This window comes from Chrysemys picta, chromosome 22, assembly GCF_011386835.1.
Source record: "Chrysemys picta bellii isolate R12L10 chromosome 22, ASM1138683v2, whole genome shotgun sequence".
Lineage (NCBI taxonomy): Eukaryota > Metazoa > Chordata > Testudines > Emydidae > Chrysemys > Chrysemys picta.
In genome coordinates, this window is record NC_088812.1 from 13,824,956 (window position 1) to 13,842,923 (window position 17,968).

Consider the following 17,968-nt stretch of genomic DNA (forward strand, 5'->3'; position numbering starts at 1 on the left):
ATAGGAGGTCACATTCAGACCGTGATTCCTACTGGTCTAGCCTTCCCGTGCAGACCCCAAGACAGCGAGCGCTGTGGGGCAGGGACCGTCTCTTTCTGGGGTGTCTGCAGCGCTGATCAGTGACTCAGGCCCATCTGTGTCACTGCAATACCTCTGGTAGCCAGCGCAAAGGGTGCAGGCTGAGTCCCAACGTGAACTAGACGCTCCGTTCCCAGGGGGTGCCCCCCCCTTCACCCCAACACTTGGCACTTGCCTCGCCCCAGGCCACGCACATGGTCCCAGCCCCTGCTCCTTACTTGCTGGGGAGGCTGCAGGTAGCCCTGGGGCTGCAGGACTTGCTGAGCGGGGGCCGTGTGTCCCGAGGTGGAGTAGCTGGAGGCAGGGATGGGCTGTCCCGGGGATGCCATGATGAATCCCGTCTGCTGAGGGTGCTGGGAGATGAGGGGCGGCTGGAACATGGCCGAGGATGGGTCCGGAGCTTCTGTGGAGCCTTGACGGCTGAGGCTGATCTGCCCAAAGGGGGAGCTGAGCTCTTCGGCCTGCAGGCGGAGGGAGAAGGAGAACAGAGCATGGGCAACGGTGTCTCTGGGTCATGCCAACAGCGAGGACGAGAAGCGTCTCCCCCCCCTCCCCGAGCTGCCTCGGGAGAAGCCTGGAGTCGTGAGCATGGCGCTTGGGCAGATCACGTCTGCCTGGCCAGGAAACAGCCTTCGGGGCTGGAAGCAAGGAGCCGGGGGGGCTGTGTCAGGGGTTGGGAGGATGGAGTCACTAAATACAGGGTAACGTGGTTCCCCCCGTGCTGGGCCAGCCAGCCTTTCCCCCTGGTTCTTACGGCCTCGGGGCCTGCCCTAAAGTTCACACCCCTCCCCGCATTTTGCCCTGGCAGTCCCAGCCCGCTCCAGGCGAACGCCGCGCACTGCAGAGCCAAAGGGCAGCTGGTCGCTGCTGCTCGCAGCCTGCAACGCTGCATCCAGAACCGGTCCCAGCCGAGCACCTGCAAAGACCAACGGGGACAGGACCGGAGCGAGTGGACCGAGGCGACTGGGCACGGGTCCGATGCTGCTTGTGCAGCCAGTCAGTAGCTTAATAGGCAGCACCCGCTGGCTGCTTTGGGAATCCAGACATCAGGTGTTTGCAAAATGACCCCCAAATGCTGGTGCAGCCCCTCCGTCCTCTTTCCCTCGCTGTCAGCTCGAGCGCCATCTGCTCACCGCTGCGTAAGGGAGTGTGTCCACCCCCTCCAGCACGCCCTGCGAGACAGCTCCAGGGGATGAATGGGCCACAGCACGACCACCGAAGGCCGGGGGTCCTGGGGCCAAAGCTCTGGGCGATGGGACGGGGGTGGGCATGGTCAGTCTGGCGCCGGCTGGGAGTCCACACCTGCTTCTCAAGGCACGTTTAACACAAGCCACCGGGGTTACTGCCTGCAACTCCACAGCAACCCTGCCCCTCCGCCCGCCTGCCCTGGCGCTAGCCCCCTCCCGGAGAGTCGGGCCCTGCAGAACAGCCCAGGTTAGCAAAGCTCGCACAACACAGACACGGCACACACGGGACAGACACGGGTTATACCATGTTGTACTGCTGGGGCGGAGACACGGGCAGGAGGACCTGGGGACAGGAGCTGGCAGAGTACTGAACAGGTTGCAGAGCTGGGACCGGCTGAGACCAGCGGAGAAGGGGAGAGAAGAGAGAGGTGGGGGGGCATGGGGGAGGGAGAGAAAGAAGGAAGGGCAAGGTTAGTCATCCGAGCTCATTCCAGACACACAGAGGCGCGCGCCGAGGCGGCGAACGGGGCTGCAGAGAGCTATGGTTTTTCATAGCACCGTGAAAAAGAAATGGATGCTCTGGGGAGCTAGGGAAGCCTATCTCTGTGGGGGGCTGGAATGGGGGGGGAAGAGGAACGGGGGTGGGGGCAGCTCTCACCCCCTCATACAAACCACGACGCTTTCTGCTCCTTCAGAAGCTCCACCCCCACGCAGCCACCATTGCTGGGCGCAGAGGGACAGAGATCCCGCACTCCCCTCATGCCCCCCACCCCCATTTCAGCCACGGTGCCTTTCAGGGACTGTTCAGCTGCCCGACGGCTCTTGGATTTGGGCAGATTTTTCTCATCACTGACCACACTGTAGTTTAACGCTGCTTACCCCACGTGACCCAACCTGGCATGAGATCAGCTACAAACCCATGAGAATTCAACCCCCGGGAAGTGCCGGGTTCTTCCCAGTCACCTCCTGGTTCCAAGCTTTTCAGGGCCACAATTCTCCTGTAATCACAGGACTCCGGGAGCTGAGGCTTTAGCCGAGACATGCGATGACACGGCAAGACTTGGCCACACTGCACCTCCAAAGCCTTTGCCAACACCCTGCGGCTCACGCCCAAACTCCCACCAGATCTCGGACAAAGCAATGGGGAAATCAACCACCGCTGGTGGGAACAGCCCCGTACTGGCCATTTTGGGAGGGGTTGTGTGAGAAGCAAGGCTCCCCGCAACTTTTGGGGCAGCTGGAGCAGGTCCGCACCCCAAGGCCCCTGCCATTCCAAGCCACATCTGCTGCCTTCCATTCAGTTGTGTCGTGAAGCTCGGACAGCTCTGAACCCCAGCCTGGCACCACGCCACCCCTGGTGAGTTACAGCTGCCTGGGGGCGCGAGGGGTGTGTGTGGAAGCGGTGGGTGAAGTTGCCCTGCTTGGCCTCTGCGGTTCTGCTGAGCTGCTTTCTCAAGCGATTCCCGCTGGGGGCTAACACCCACCCCCCAACCCGCAGACAGACTCTCCCGGCAAGCCTTGGATCAGCGCCGACTCCTCCTGGATAAGGGCGAGGTCGGGCGGGGAGCCAGCCACGCACCACGCAGACAGTCTCCAGCCTTGTCTACACCGAGGGGTTTCATTCGCACTGAGTTCTGGCGGGCGAACCGTCCGGAGGAGGCACTGACTGCACACACACCGTCAACTGTTTTCTGATTCAATCCGGATCAGCCGGTCTACATGGCTAGGACTCAGGGTGGAAGTGACCCCGTGCCCCACGCGGCAGGGGAAGGCGAAACCCCCCCAGGGTCTCTGTCAACCTGACCCGGGGGAAAAGTCCTTCCCGACCCCAAATATGACGACCAATTAGACCCTGAGCATGTGGGCAAGACCCACCAGCCAGACACCTGGGAAAGACTTCTCCGGAGTAACTCAGAGCCGCCCCCAGCTAGTGTCCCGTCTCTGGTCGTTGGAGAGAGTTGCTGCTAGCAGTCGCAGAGCGGCTACATGCCATTGTAGGCCGTCCCATCACACCACCCCCTCCATAGACTAACCAAGCTGAGTCTCGAAGCCAGTTAGGGTTTCTGACCCCACTGCTCCCCTGGGCAGGCTGCTCCAGAGCGTCACTCCGCTGACGGTTCGAAACCTTCCCCTAGTTTCAAGCTACATTTGTTGGTGGCCAGTTTCTATCCGTTTGTTCTGATCTTACAAGCAGCTTCCGGCTCGTGCCCTCCTGCCGCTCCCCAGCGCGAGTTCTGCTGTTTACCAACCCGCCGAGGGGCAGAGGCGCCTCGGCGATCTAGGGCTGGGGCCGTACTAGAGCTGCGCCCACCTCCACATGGAAGACGAGGAGTCTCGAGTGAGACGTGGCTGGCCAACCCTGGCGTTCACAGGACCTGCCACCAGTCTCACTGCTTGGGAGGAGGGTGACCAGACAGCAGACTCCCTGGGCTGGCACGGCGAGGGAGGAGCACGGAGGTTACTGCGGAGGGCCCCATCCTGGTTTTTAGCTGGGTGGAAAGGCAAACGTGGAGCTTCCCACACTCCCCTGCAACAAAACCTTGGTCCCAAGAGAGGTTACAATTCCCACGCGACTGCCTGCCACTGGGCAGACACCGCAGCACCAGTCCCCCGGGGGAGGTTTCCCAGCACAGACAAGGTGTCACTTTGCCTATGTCCAGCCATTCCCCGGAGGTAGGTTCCTGAGCAGATCCACACACCGGGGGCACCCCGAGTCCAGCGTGTGGCACTGAAACCATTCTGGTAAGCCCCGGATGGTCACGCACACAGCAGGGAAGTGGCTGGGGAGCCATGGACCTGCGCAGGACACTGTCCCCTCGCTCCTTTGGGGAACCTGCTATGGGGAGGGCAGGAAAGGGGACACTGAGCAGACTCCCTCCGTAGAGAAACACAGCTTTGGAAGCGATCCACAGAGAACTCAGAATGGAGCGGAGATCGGCAAGCGGGAGCGAAAGCCGGCACCATATGCAGGCAACAATGCAGCACTCCCCTGCCAGCGCCTGGGACCGGCTACCACCACCGCCACCGACCCTCACCTCATCATTTAGGGGTGGTGGGTGGCCAACGAACTACAGCAAGAGACAGCCACGGAGACATGGTTCCCGCAGACTCCGAGAACGGAGGTGCTTTCTAACGGGCCGTGGGTCCACATCCGACCCTCCTGGCTGGTGGAGCATCCCATGGGCAAGAATGATAGGGAGATGAACCTGTGTCACGGAGTCCCTGGGCGATGCTCTGGAACTGCTCCCCACAAAGCCAGTCAGGACTTTGGGGAGCCTCCTCTCCCTCGGAGCAGACTGTCTTCAGGGCAAGAAGCTCACACGGCTTCACCTCCTGGGTCTCTCCTGGGAACATTCAGCATATGCCCCTCCGTGCGCTTCCCACAGCGAGTCCGCCCAGGCGGGGTCCTGGGGAAGCCAGAGGGTTCTGCACCCCCCACTTCGCAGTCAGACGTGACTCTCAGCCAGCCAGTAAAACAGAGGTTTATTAGATGACAGGAACACGGTCTAAAACAGAACTTGTAGGTACAGCGGCGAACGGGACCTCTCGGCCGGGTCCATTATGGGGTTCAGAGAGCCAGACACCCACGTCTGCTCTCACTCCTAGTCCCCAGGTAGCTCCAACTCTCAAAACCCCCTCCAGCCCCTCCTTTTCTCGGCTTTGTCTCTTTCCTGGGTCAGGAGGTCACCTGATCTCTTTGTTCACCTTTAGCTATTTCCTTGCAGGGGGGGAAGGGGCCCTGGCCATTTGTTGCCAGGGAGACAGAGTGTCAGTGATTTATGCACACTGGCCTTTCCCCACCACCTAGAGACTTAAGAAATGCATAGGGGAAACTGAGGCACCCACACAGTATTCAGAGGAAACATTAAGAACAGTCCCACTTCGTCAAATCTCTCCCCCCTTCGAGACTGAACTGAGCAAGGTCACTTTAGCCAGTGACCTTGGGAAGTTCGAACCCACCAATGTTCCCATGGATGCCCCATCATCTCTCCCATTCCTTGGTGGGAGTTACACCAGGACCTTCCAGATTCACATCCTCCCGTGGGTCTGTTGTGGTTGATGGCGCTTGCAGGCTGCATGTGGGAAGGTTTATGCGGCCTGTACCCTTTTGCCACCCCAATACCCCTGGGGTCTAAACTGAGATTGGGTCTTTTCCCAGCGCTCCAGTTTGGAGGGCTGCAATTCGAGCTCTCGGTTAAGAGCCCCCATCTTGACCTTTGCCACCCTCTGAACAGGCGTCTCTGTCCCCAGCAGCTCGGCATCAGCCCCTTGCATGTGACGCCGCCCAAAACTATACAGCGGCAGCTTTCTAAGGGCCTGCCCCATGGCCGGGCATTTCTTCTCTGAGGCCGCATAGTTCTGCTCCCAGGGCAGCCGTTTCTTGCTCAGGTACCCGGTGGGGTGTCTCCCGCCCTTCGCATCGGCTTGCATTAGCACCGTGCCCAGCCCTGCGTCTGAGGCGTTGGTGAACACTGCAAAAGGCTTGGCAATGTCTGGGTTTACCAGATTTACCGGGCCCTGGATTAGAGCCTCCTTCAGTATACAGAGAGCCCTCTGTATACTGTAAGTATTCTCACACTTGTTATCTAACTGTCTGTACTGGGCTAGCTTGATTATCACTTCAAAAGTTTGTTTTCTCTTAATTAATTGGCCTCTCAGAGTTGGTAAGACAACTCCCACCTGTTTATGCTCTATGTATGTGTGTATATATATCTCCTCAATATATGTTCCATTCTATATGCATCCGAAGAAGTGGGCTGTAGTCCACGAAAGCTTATGCTCTAATAAATTTGTTAGTCTCTAAGGTGCCACAAGTCCTCCTGTTCTTCTTTTTGCGGATACAGACTAACACGGCTGCTACTCTGAAACTCTGGCCCTGCTCGGTCCAGACCACCTCGTCTGGCTTACCCCTCTCACCTAGCTCAGGGATGGGGGCAGCTAGGGATCTAACGTGGGATACAAACCTCTGGTAGCACCCCGCCATCCTGATAAAGGCCTGGACTGGTTTCTTGGTCTGGGGAATGGGCCAATCTGATCATCTCCACCTTGCACTTTTCGGCTTTTACCGTCAGTCCTGCCTCCTTGAGGGAGCCCAGCACCCTCGTCACCTGGGACACACGTTCCTCCCAGGTCTGGCTACAGACACACCTGTCATCCATGTATGCCAGGGCCAAGTCCTCCAGCCCCCTCAGCTTGTCTAGACTCTCCCCAGGCCTAGGCATGGGGTAGGCATCGGACACTGTGATGGCTTTAAGCTTCCGATAGTCCCCACAAAACCAGATCATCCTGTCTCCCTTGGGGACCAGCCCCACGGGTGAGGCCCATGGGCTGTTGAACGGCTGGATCACATCTAAAGCCAGCATGTCCTTGACCTCTCTCTCCAGGTTCTGGGCTGCTTTCCCAGTGACTCTGAACAGGGAACACCTGATGGGGAGATTGGCTCCCACCTCAGGGAAGAGATCCACCCAGGGGTCTTCCCCCTTCTCCTCCCATACAGCAGCTCGAAAGGGAAGAACCCTGTGGATTCCTGGGGCACCACCAGCTGCCTCCCGATTCCCCACAGTTCTACTTCCCTTTGGGGAGCCCATTCCTGGTACAAGAATCCCTTCTCCCACCGGACTCTGTCCCTGCAGCCTTCCCCAAGGGGTTTGCAGCTCTGTGGCCAGCAAGTTCCCTCAGCTTCTCCAAGGAGGGATCCCTCTGCAGCTCGGTCTGGAATTCAGCTGCTGGGGAAGGGAGTGGGACCTGTTCCCTCTCGCTGGCTGGGCCTGGAGTCACAGCCCCTCTGAGCCTGGTCCCTGGTAGCTTCCTCCCTGCTGTGTAATCACTTCCCAGCAGCACGTCTGGACCAGGCAAACCTGGTTGGCAGCCGACCTGCCCTGCCTTGGTGTCCCCCCACTCAGCTGGGGTCTCAGCTCCCACCGTGCCCAGCACTATCCCTGTTGTCCCAGTGGGGGCAGACAGCCAGCTCTCTGCTCTGGTCACAGCATCAGAGCCAGCGTGAGCCCCCTCTCCGGTGTGCAGGGGAGCGGGGAGCATCTCTCCCTCCCACTCAGCCCCAGGGATCTGGTTATAGGTAGGCAGGTATCCTGAGCCCAGCAGCCCCTCCCTCCTGCCAGCCAGGTCATTTGCATTTTCACTGACCATTTCCCTCTTAGCCAAGTGGTTAGCGGGATTCAAATTCAAAGCCTCGGCCGTTACAGGGGCAAGGCCTGGATCTTGTCCCAAAGAGACACAGTCACCCCCCAACAGGACCTCACAGCCGATATCCTGGAGAACCCCAATGGCCAGCCAGCCCGACCCCTCCTGGGTCTGCACAGGGATCGGGGCCATAGGCAGGGCGAGGGCCTTCATCCTGGGGACCTTCACCCAGGTCACACAGCCCCTCAGCATCTGAGGCTGCACCACCTGGGGCCCGACAACAGTTCTCTCTGTCCCAGGGTCTCGCCACCCCAGGCATGTCTCCCCATTGACCCCCACCTTCCGCTCCCACTGGGGGTCCGAGGGGCCTGAGCCCAGGAGACTCCACACAGACATATAGGCCAGGACCAGGAGTGGGAGCCTGTCCACCACCCCGCCCATCTGGCTGACAGCATCTACGGCCTTGGGACCCAGCAAGGGAGCTAGATACCGGGGCTTTTCTGCAGGGTCCCCCTGGTTCAAATCGCCAGCCTGCTCAAAGGCCGTGTGGTGGGCATCCACATACCCCCTTCCTTAACCAGGGGCAGCAATTTAGTGTCGAGGGTCCCTGCGGAACTGGCAGCCCAGGGTCTATCCCCACTCACCCCTGGGGAGCCCCCTATGCTTCTCCGCTCCACCAGCGCCAGTCCATGCTGCCGCTGCTTCTCCTGCAGCTTTTCCTCGGGCGCTCGCTCTCTCTCACGGTCCTCTCGCTCTCTCGGACTCAGCTCCAGTCCCATCCATCTCCGATCCCTGATGGGGAATCCGATCGTGAAGACCCCCGTCTGGTTGGGGACCAGAGACTCTTGGGGATGCCTGGCTACCGCTCCAGCTGCTCCCAGATCCTCTTGTAGCCCTGTCTGGGTCAGGAATCTGCTCCTTAGAGCGGTCCTCGTCCTCCAGCTGCACGATTAACTGGGCCTTGGTGAACTTCCCAATGCGTAACCCTCTCTTTTTGCACAGGATTACGATGTCCTTCTTAAGGAGATGGTGATAGGCCATCACTCCGCTGTTCCCAAATTGCTTTGGACTCAGAGGCCAGTGTGCTCTCAGCTCCCCCACGATTTCCAGGAAGAACCCCTAGTGTGCCAGCCCTTCTCGTGGTCACCACCTCTTTGCCAGGGTCGAGCTTCAAACTCCTCCGCCCCTGGGACCGCTCGCTGCAGTCCTCAGGGGGACCCCGTTACTCCAACAGTCCTTCTCGCTGGTCACACACTCCTAGGGGTTAATCGCCCCCTGAAACCATCCCCCCCTGTTTTACTGCTCCCCAGTCGCTTACTGCAAGAAGTGCCATTCACGGGGTGCCGTACATCCCACTGCTACCACCAGTTGTCACGGAGTCCCCGGGCGATGCTCTGGAACTGCTCCCCACAAAGCCAGTCAGGACTTTGGGGAGCCTCCTCTCCCTCAGAGCAGACTGTCTTCAGGGCAAGAAGCTCACACGGCTTCACCTCCTGGGTCTGACCTTGGAGCATTCAGCATATGCCCCTCCGTGCGCTTCCCACAACGAGTCCGCCCAGGCGGGGTCCTGGGGAGCCAAAGGATTCTGCACCCCCCACTTCCCAGTCAGACGTGACTCTTAGCCAGCCAGTCAAACAGAGGTTTATTAGATGACAGGAACACGGTCTAAAACAGAGCTTGTAGGTACAGCGGTAAACGGGACCTCTTGGCCGGGTCCATTCTGGGGTTCAGAGAGCCAGACACCCACGACTGCTCTCACGCCTAGTCCCCAGGTAGCTCCAACTCTCAAAACCCCCTCCAGCCCCTCCTCCTCTTGGCTTTGTCTCTTTCCTGGGTCAGGAGGTCACCTGATCTCTTTGTTCACCTTTAGCTATTACCTTGCAGGGGGGGAAGGGGCCCTGGCCATTTGTTGCCAGGGAGACAGAGTGTCAGTGATTTATGCGCACTGGCCTTTCCCCACCACCTAGAGACTTAAGAAATGCATAGGGGAAACTGAGGCACCCACACAGTATTCAGAGGAAACATTAAGAACAGTCCCACTTCCTCACAACCTGGGCCTTTTAAAAGGCGGGAGACCGAACTCTACCCCCAGGCCTCAATCCCAGACCTCCTGCTCCCTCTGACTGCAGCTGGGAGAAAAAGCTAACCGGCTGCAGGATCGCAGGGCGGGAGAATTCAGACAAGCAGCAGCTTCTGCCGGTCCCTCCAGAGGGGCTGCAGGTCCGAGCACGCAGGGGAACTGGGAGCTGGCAAATGAGTCTTTGTTTTCATGCAGGCCAGATGCAAGTTGCTCTCTGTGCCCCGGCCTACTCAGGCCATCAGCTGAGCATAGGTGCGATTCTCCGAGGAGGGGGTATGGCCAGAGCTCCAGGGCATTCCTACTGCCAGGAACGAGGAGCCAGGCAATGCCATGTGCCCTGCAGAGGCACAGACAGGTGGCAGTGCGGGCAGGCTGGCACAGCGCAGCCTTCGCTGGTGTTTGCATGGAAGAGCTAAGAGGGACAGGACAAGCGGCCTGGCCTGAGGTCAGACAACAGCTGCCAGGTTCCCCGATCCCACTGCTGCGCTGCTCAACCTTGCCAATCTCAGACCCCGTTCTCAGGAGGGGAAAGCACCAGGCTGGTGCCAGCACAGAGCACGGCTGTCCGGGGCTCCAAAGGAAGGAAACGCTCAAGCTAAGAAGGGAAAATTTCACCCGGGGACCTCCCTGCTCCCACTCCACGGCAGGGGAAGGGCTCTGGATTCTGAGTCTTCAGATGGAGAGCTTTCAGAGAGCCAGCTCGGAGCACAGGCCTGGAATCCTGGCTCCCAACACTGACTCTATGGCCTGCAGCAAGTCGCTTTTTCCCCTCTGCCTTGCCTACCCGCTCTGGGCTTCCCGGGGCACGCGCAGGACTGATGGCTCCGGCGGCACTTTGCAGATACAAAGCTCAGGACACCAGCTCCACTTACCCTCTTCGGGAGACTTCTACAGGCGTGACTCACGGGAAAGTCACGGAGACAAAGCAACACAGCGAGGTCTGGGGGCCCACCTACACCAGGAGGGCAGAGCCCTACATCCACACCCAACGTCCGGCTGGCGTGAACCCTCCCTACCACGAGGCCAGGCGCCCACAGGCCTGGCAGCACGTTCCCCAGCGGCAGCACCAGGGCAGGCAGGACAACGGACACTGGATTGCTGGGCAGTGCAGCCCACAGAACACTGCAGTGACCCCTCTGGCTGGGAGATCACAGCCCTGCCCATATAACCAGAATGCACACTCCATCTCCCTCCTGAGGAGCCTATGGGCGTTGGGGGCCTGACTTACTGAAAGTCAAGGGAATTTGGGCACCTAAGCCCCTTTAGAAGTCAAACTCGATGGCCCGATCCGGGGGCCGGACCAGCGGCGCAGGCTGCCTTTCCCCGCAGGCGCCCCGTTACCGACCTAAGACACAGCGAGGCAACTGCAGCCCCCCAAAAACATCTGCAACCAGGAGCCTGGAGCCAACCTGCTGCCAACCAAGCCCGATTCTCAGCCTCTGGAGCTGGGAGCGCTAATACTATTGCACTTCCGGAGCCGGGCGGGAGGGAGGGAGCCCGAGGGGACAGAGCTGTGACTCACCGGGGAGATCAGGTGATTACTCATCGCCGGCTGTTGCTGGGGAGTGGGCGGAAGTGCTTGGTGCGGCTGCGGCTGCACAGTGCATGGCAAGAAGCTCCCTCGGCCAGGCTGGGACGTGGAGACTTGGCTGCACGCTTCCGAGGCTAGCGACAGACCTTGAATGGAGAGAGAAGAGGCAGTGTCGGTACCTAGGAGCCGGTCCCCATCCGCCCCCGGCTGTTTCCTCCGGGCTCATTCATCCATATAAAGACATCTGCGTCTGTCTGCCAAATGGAAACCTTCCCCGAGAAAGCTTCTGCTCTGGGAGCGGTGCAGGGACCAACGTGCTCCTAGATCCCGGCAGACGAGGAGCCACTTCCCCTCTCCCTGTCCACACTGCAAGCAGGAGGTGCCACGCGTAGGCAAGCTAGCTCGCTACCACTAGCAGCCCCGGGCTAGCCACGCAAGTGCAACCCTGCCCGGGACCCTGCCCACGTACATCTCTGGAGCGCAGGGTAGGCGCACCCAGCGCACGCACTCACAGCTTTCTATGGTGCTCAAACGCTGCACTGATGAGTTACATTACAAAATGGTGCTTTCCTGGCCCCCTTTGGTCTGTTCGCGAACTAGTCTGACCGCAGCTTGGCCGGGATCTCGCATTCCACGTGTGAAGTGCTTGGCACACTTGGGGGAGCTAATGCGAATATTTTGCTCTGCCTGGCAGCTAAGGTGACCTGATAGCAAGTGTGAAAAATCGGGACAGGAGGTGGGGGGGTAACAGGAGCGTATATAAGAAAAAGACCCACAAATCGGGACTGTCCCTATAAAATCGGGCCATCTGGTCACCCTACTGGCATCAGAATCTGGTTCAATTCCAACTCTCCTGCTCCTACTGGGTGCAAAAACATGCCCAGAGCCAGGAGCGAGGTCCTTAACTATGCACCTGCGTAGCTTGGGGAAGGAGCCAGGGTAAACAGGAGCGACCTCTGCTGGCTGGAGGTCTCCACAGCACAAAGTGGTTACTATAGAAAAAGCAGCAATTTGATGCGTTCGTTTGGTGGGATAAAATATCACGTGCACGTAACGTGGGGAACGTTTTCCCTCTGGCACTGGGTCAGAGAGGGGCCTCAGCAGAGAACTGTGCAGGTGCTTGCACAGAAGGGGAAGACGGAAGGCAATCCCCTTCACAAATAAAGAAGCTAACAATGGGCAATCATCAGAAACGAACAAGAGAGGGAAGAAAGGTGTGGACAAAGGTACGCCTCACTGGAGCCCCAGCTCTAAGCGGGGCTAATACGTGGATGATTGAAAGTGACTTGCTCTGCATACTACAGGAAGCAGCAGGGTGGGTATGTGGCGGGGATACATGCTGCAGAGTTTAATAATCTCCTCTTCTGCACATTTTCCTGACTTAAAAAGGAGTAAGTCTACAGAATAATTGCCTAACCCCTGCATGGGCCTCGCAAGCCCACTCATTTGTCAGTAGCAGGTTTGGAGAAGGTTGATTTCTTTAATTGCAAGTTACTTTTTTTCAGAGCAAGAAGAAATGGTACTTTCAATTGGTTAGCCAATGTATGAAGTCTGAATCCAAATCAGACCACGTACCCAAGAGATAGCCGCGGGAAAGAGTACGCACAGCTCCCTGCAATCAGAAAGAGCAAGAACAGATCCCTCTGCCGTGCCGCTAATCACACGTATTTTCAAACGAGCTCAGCTCCCACCGTTTGAAAATCTAGCCCCAGTTGTGGGTGCTGGGCATGTGAAAATCTAGCCCCAGTTGTGGGTGCTGGGCATGTGAAAATCTAGCCCCAGTTGTGGGTGCTGGGCATGTGAAAATCTAGCCCCAGTTGTGGGTGCTGGGCATGTGAAAATCTAGCCCCAGTTGTGGGTGCTGGGCATGTGAAAATCTAGCCCCAAACTTTAAGAAAACCTGGCCTCACAATGGGATGTGCCCAGTCCTGGAGTTACAAGGTAAAAGCTCCGTTGTAAAGGCCAGTCTATGCTTTGAAATAACACCCGGCAGATTCTAACGTCAGTTCTTTACTCCTTCACTGGAGCAAGTTGTTGCGATGAAGCCAAACGATGTAAAATTCCACTAACCTAAACTAACTAACGAATCGAAACTCAGCTCTTCGGAGGGAGCGTTACAGTGAAGGGGGAAGCAGGATTTCATTCTCTGCTGACTAAGGTTTTTGTCAGTTGCCATGTGGCTACTCGGCCATCACCACCGCATTCAAGTGACGATGAAACCGCAACTTTCTCCACTGAAAACGCCTGAGGACACCTAGAAATTCAGCACGCTGCTTTTTCTGCCTGACATACGGCTGGTCTCTCTAACAAGGAACCAGTCTGAGCGCTGGTAACGCCCCTGGAATGCCCTTAACCGGCACGCTCACCGGGCCAGGGACCAGTGGCAGTTCAGGCCTGTTCACCAAGGCACGGGGGTTGAAATCCGTTATGGTGCGTCTGAAACTCTAGCCTGTGATTAGTGGCTCTCTAAGAATTGGCAGCATCTGACCTGCTGTTAGGTTAAGTCTGACGAGATCAGCTAATTATCGGCTCCTTCCCCCTGAGAGCAAGAAAAGCGCAGAACGGTTTGCCTTGCCTGGGCAAAGTCCCTTTCCGGCAGTGAGAGCCCGCGGAGGGGGAGGAATGGGTGCCACAGGACCTGCAGGCCCAGGGGATGGGAGCGTGGCACCGCAGGGAACACACACGTGGCTGGGCCAGCTCACCAGTTCCAGTCCCCCCAGGGTGACATGTTAGATAAGGCCCCAGTGTCTGGTAGCTGCCCAGAGATGCACTAGCCCTCCCCAACCTTGCTATTGCACAACACAGGAATCACCAGCTCTGTGCTGTGGGCCTGGGGACAGGGCCCCGGCTCTGGCAAAGCGGTACCTGGCCTGGCCGTCCTGCTGGCGCTGGTCCCGATGCTGTCCCCTCGCGTGAGGATGGAGATGCCGCTGAAGCTGCTGGCTTTAGTGACGGGCGGGCGCAGGTTGCGGATGGAGCTGTCCGAGTCTGTGCTGCTCCACGGCCGGGGCTCCAGCGACTTCAGCTCGCTCTCTGTGCTGCTCTGACGGCTGCCCGAGGCCCGGTTCAGAGCGTCCCGGTTCCCCCTGCAGAGACCACAGCGGTTACACGTCCTCTCCCGGCAGAGGGGAGCAGACGAACGAGAGCGAGCGGCAGCAGGTGTTCCGGAGCCCGGCACGCCGACACCAAACACGGGAAATGGGTGGTGCAGGGCTGCGGGAGTCCCCGGGGCTTTCCCAATGGCCTCGCTCGCACGGCTGCTTGGGAACGAACAGCCCAGAGCCCGCTGATCCGCTGACAAGCCGCCCCGAGAGCAGGACTGGGCTGGCTCTGGCCAGAGATCCATGCACCCGGCTAACCCCCTCCTCACCCCAGGAGCTGAAGGGGACGTCTACACTGCAGCTGGGGGCGAGCCTGGGCAGACAGACTCCCGCTGGTGCACTGAAAAGAGCTGGGTGGATACGGCACCGGTGGAGGGTCGGGCTGGCTACCTACGCTCAAGCCCACCTCTGCTGGTGCTGCTCCGTCCACACCGCTATTTGTAGTGTGCTCGGTCCAGCCCTGTCTGCCTGGGCCGGCAGCCTCGCTCCAGCTGCAGGGCAGACATACCCTAATGGTCAAGCTCTCAGACCCTCCCCTTCTGAGGCAGACACTGGCCTAGACCCCCGTGGGGTCTGCTCCCACGTACACTAACTCCCCCCCCCCCCAGCTCAATGCCCCTTCACTCTGCAGCAGGGCACTCCCGCCGTCCTGCCCCCAGAGGAAGGGTCACCGTGAATGTGAGTGTGACAGCGTGGGGCAGCGGAACCAGAAGCAGTCTCTGGGGAATTGTCACAAACGCCATCCGGCCGGAGAGAGGGGCTTTGCGGGCTCGCCCTGATGCACAATCAGAGCTGAACTAATGGGCATCACCTCGGCCTCTGGGCTGGGAGCCCGGACCCAAGAGGCAAAGAGGGGGAATTGTGCAAAACCAAGAGGGCATGAATGGGTGCCACGAGGCCATGCCGCGGGAGGGGCGGGGCTTTCATTGAGTTGTGTCACCCGTCGGAACACCGGCTCCAGCTGATCGGGATCCCCCCAAGCTGCAGCTGCTCCCCGCCCTGGTGTTTGGCTATGCAGGCTCCGGAGCAGAGCCCACCTCCGCTTCCCGGCTCCCAGCCATGGGGCGACACTGCACATTGCACGTGACCCACTGGTACGAGCGGGAGCTCAACGTCTGCAGCAGAGGGGGTGGACTGGTGAAGCCGCAGCACCTTGGCGGGGGGACAGTGGGGGCAAATAACCAGCTAAGCAAAGTATAAACAGCTTCTGGACACCACAGCCGGTGCCCTCCGCGGCCCTCGCTTGGCCGACAGCCGGGGAACCGGAGTTGCTTGGTTTCTAACGGCTGAACCGTCCCATTACAGCACGGGCAGGGGCCGGACGAGCTTCCAACACCTCCCCTCCCCCCATCGGCATCCCTCACATCCCATTCGGGATAGGGGAGCCCTTTCGGAGCTACGGAGGAGGGAGTCTCCATTCAATCCTCTGTCGCAATCCCCCCGATTCCTTTGGCCGGGTGAGAACACCTGCCCAGCCATCCCAGACCTGACCCTGCCTGGCCCCGATGACCTACAGTGGATAGGTTCCAGATTCTCCCTTGCTAATACCCTGAGCCATTCCGCAGTGCCCACGCCCGAACCCTGCCGCACAGCAACTGCCCGTCAGTGCTGTCTCCTGCCGCGCCCTCAGCTACTCTCGCTACAGCTCGAGCTCCGGGAGCATTCATTAGCACCGAGCGCTTCGCAGTGAATTGGTTAATTAACAGCACGAAGAGAACGTTCTGAAACGCTGAACTGGCACCAGGGTTCATTGGACCCTTGCACATTAAGGAGCACGGGGACCTGCCTTTCCCCTGCTGCCCCCACAGCCCTGATGCTCCAGCCCCTCCCGGAACGTCGCTGCCCCGATGGCGGTGGCAGAAAGCCGAGATTACAGGAACCGCCACTTGGGAGGGGATAAAGATTAATCCCAAGCGGCTGTTCGGCTTCTTGGAGCATGCTGCAAGCACAGCGGCCTGAGATGCCACCGCGGCGCTGCACGACAGGTGGGCTCAGCTTCCGTGCCCAAGGGGCCCTGAGGTCTGGCGACGGGGAGTGAGCAAGACAGAGCCGGGCACTGAATGACAGCAGGCGACAGAACCACCAAGCTCCAGGTCAGTCCAGCTCCCCGCAGACAAGGGCCATGGCCTGCGGGACTGAGGACGTAGGCCCCGAAGTCCTTAGGCCTTCTGAAACTTTGTACCCCCCTCTCTGAAAAGCCCCCGTCACAAGCTGGGCTCACACCTGCAGCCTCCCAGGGACCGGGGAGTGTGCGAATGGGCCATGCACACTCAGCTGTTGCCTAGAGACCCGCTCCTGCCACCCTCCGGCTGCTGGGGGAAACGTAGCTCTGTGTTTGCCTAGGCCAGCAGCTCCCAAACGTTCCTGGTTCACTTACCCCCTTCAAACCTGGGGAACAGCCCGGCCGGTGCACCAAGTGCTCACAGCCCTGGCCTGGCCTGTCTGCTCTGCAGGTCCACAGAGCCCTTAGGGGTTTTAATCTGGCCCCTTTCATCAGAAGGAACCGTCCGTCCGTTAAAAGAAATCAACCAAAAATGCGGCTGAAGTGGATTCCCTGGGCTCTGTGCAGCAACGCCTGGGGAACGTGTACCGCCAGGGCTCAGCCCCCCCGAACACCACCACCACGAAACACCGATGCATGTGTGATGAGATGCTAATTTGATCCCTGCTTAGACAGCTGGGGTTTATCACCGTGAGAATGCAGGTGTCAGAGGCAGGTGGGACCATGTGGCTCGTGAAGTGTTATGATCCTAGGAGCCTTTCGCCTCCCCTCCTTCCCCTGTGACCCTTCAGCCCTTGTTTGGAATGAATCAGCAAAAACCACTCCGCAGCAATTTAGTTTGGGAGACAAAAAAAAACAACGGATGTTGCAAAAGATACGACTCAAAGGACTCCACAAGCAGCCATGCATGGGGCGAGCTCACGCTGCAGAACAACGTACGCAAGAAACCACACAGAGGTACCTAAAAATCTGCCTCCTTTTGTGAGAGCTAGAAGAAAAGCCTTCCTTGGAGAGTCTGTTGGTTAACATCAGAGAAAAGCATTGTTACAGGGTTACCGTGTCCTCCCCTGAGAAAGCTACAGGTGTGGCCGTGAAGCATGCTGGATGGTACTAACCTGCTGTCGTTTAGATATCCGTTCTGACCAGTCTAGTGGCGGGCAGGGTGGAGACGAGGAGGGGAAAAGAAAAGGGAAAATAACTGATAAGGCAGCAGCATTGGCACATTACAAACAAAGGGGCGTCTGAACGCGGAGGGGGCTGGAAGGGGCTGGGCTTGGGATCGGGCTGCGTCACGCTCCTGAGTTACTCTGGCTCTCCAAGCCACTGGACACATTGCACTTCTGTCTAGGGTCTTATTCCAGGGCCATCCCCGGAGCATCAGGTACCTTTTCTAGCTCCTTCCTCCCCACAATGCCCCAGCACTTCACAGACCCCCAGTGCTAGAGAGCGCTGGTCTATAAACCGGCTGACACAGCATGGAGAGAAGAAGGGACTCGCTCCCCGTCACACACAGAAGAGAACCCAGGAGACCTGATCACTCCCTGGCCCTGCTCCAACCACTAGGCAACGCAGCAGTGCTTTCATAGTTCCCACAGTCTCTAGCACGTCAGTGGCTCACACCTGGCAGTGTCGCCCGAGTTCAACACGTGGCGCCCGACAAGGCATGCTGAACGCTGCGTGCGGAGTCATTCGATTTCCTACCCTCCGCTCAGACGCAGCCCCACCGGCCAGAGGTTGCACGGTCGTTTCCCGAGGGCCACTAGACAATGACTCCCCCGGGCCACCGGCCAGTAGCACTGGCTAGCTCCCGGAGCGCTGTATCCTGCTCTCCACTTGGCCAGAAGCCCA

General features: G+C 59.0%; 1 protein-coding gene across 1 annotated transcript in view; it reads right to left on the reverse strand.

The window, feature by feature from the left end:
• R3HDM2 (R3H domain containing 2) overlaps positions 1–17,785 on the reverse strand; it is a 30,911-nt gene extending 13,126 nt beyond the window's left edge. The window contains exons 1-7 of the mRNA XM_065576487.1: positions 17,741–17,785; positions 17,236–17,267; positions 17,082–17,135; positions 13,883–14,103; positions 11,009–11,163; positions 1,570–1,659; positions 297–539 (exon numbers count right to left, since the gene is read on the reverse strand). Of these exons, the coding sequence (XP_065432559.1) occupies positions 297–539; positions 1,570–1,659; positions 11,009–11,163; positions 13,883–14,103; positions 17,082–17,135; positions 17,236–17,267; positions 17,741–17,785 (840 nt within the window). The remainder of the gene's footprint in view (positions 1–296; positions 540–1,569; positions 1,660–11,008; positions 11,164–13,882; positions 14,104–17,081; positions 17,136–17,235; positions 17,268–17,740) is intronic.
• Between the last annotated feature and the right edge of the window lie 183 nt (positions 17,786–17,968).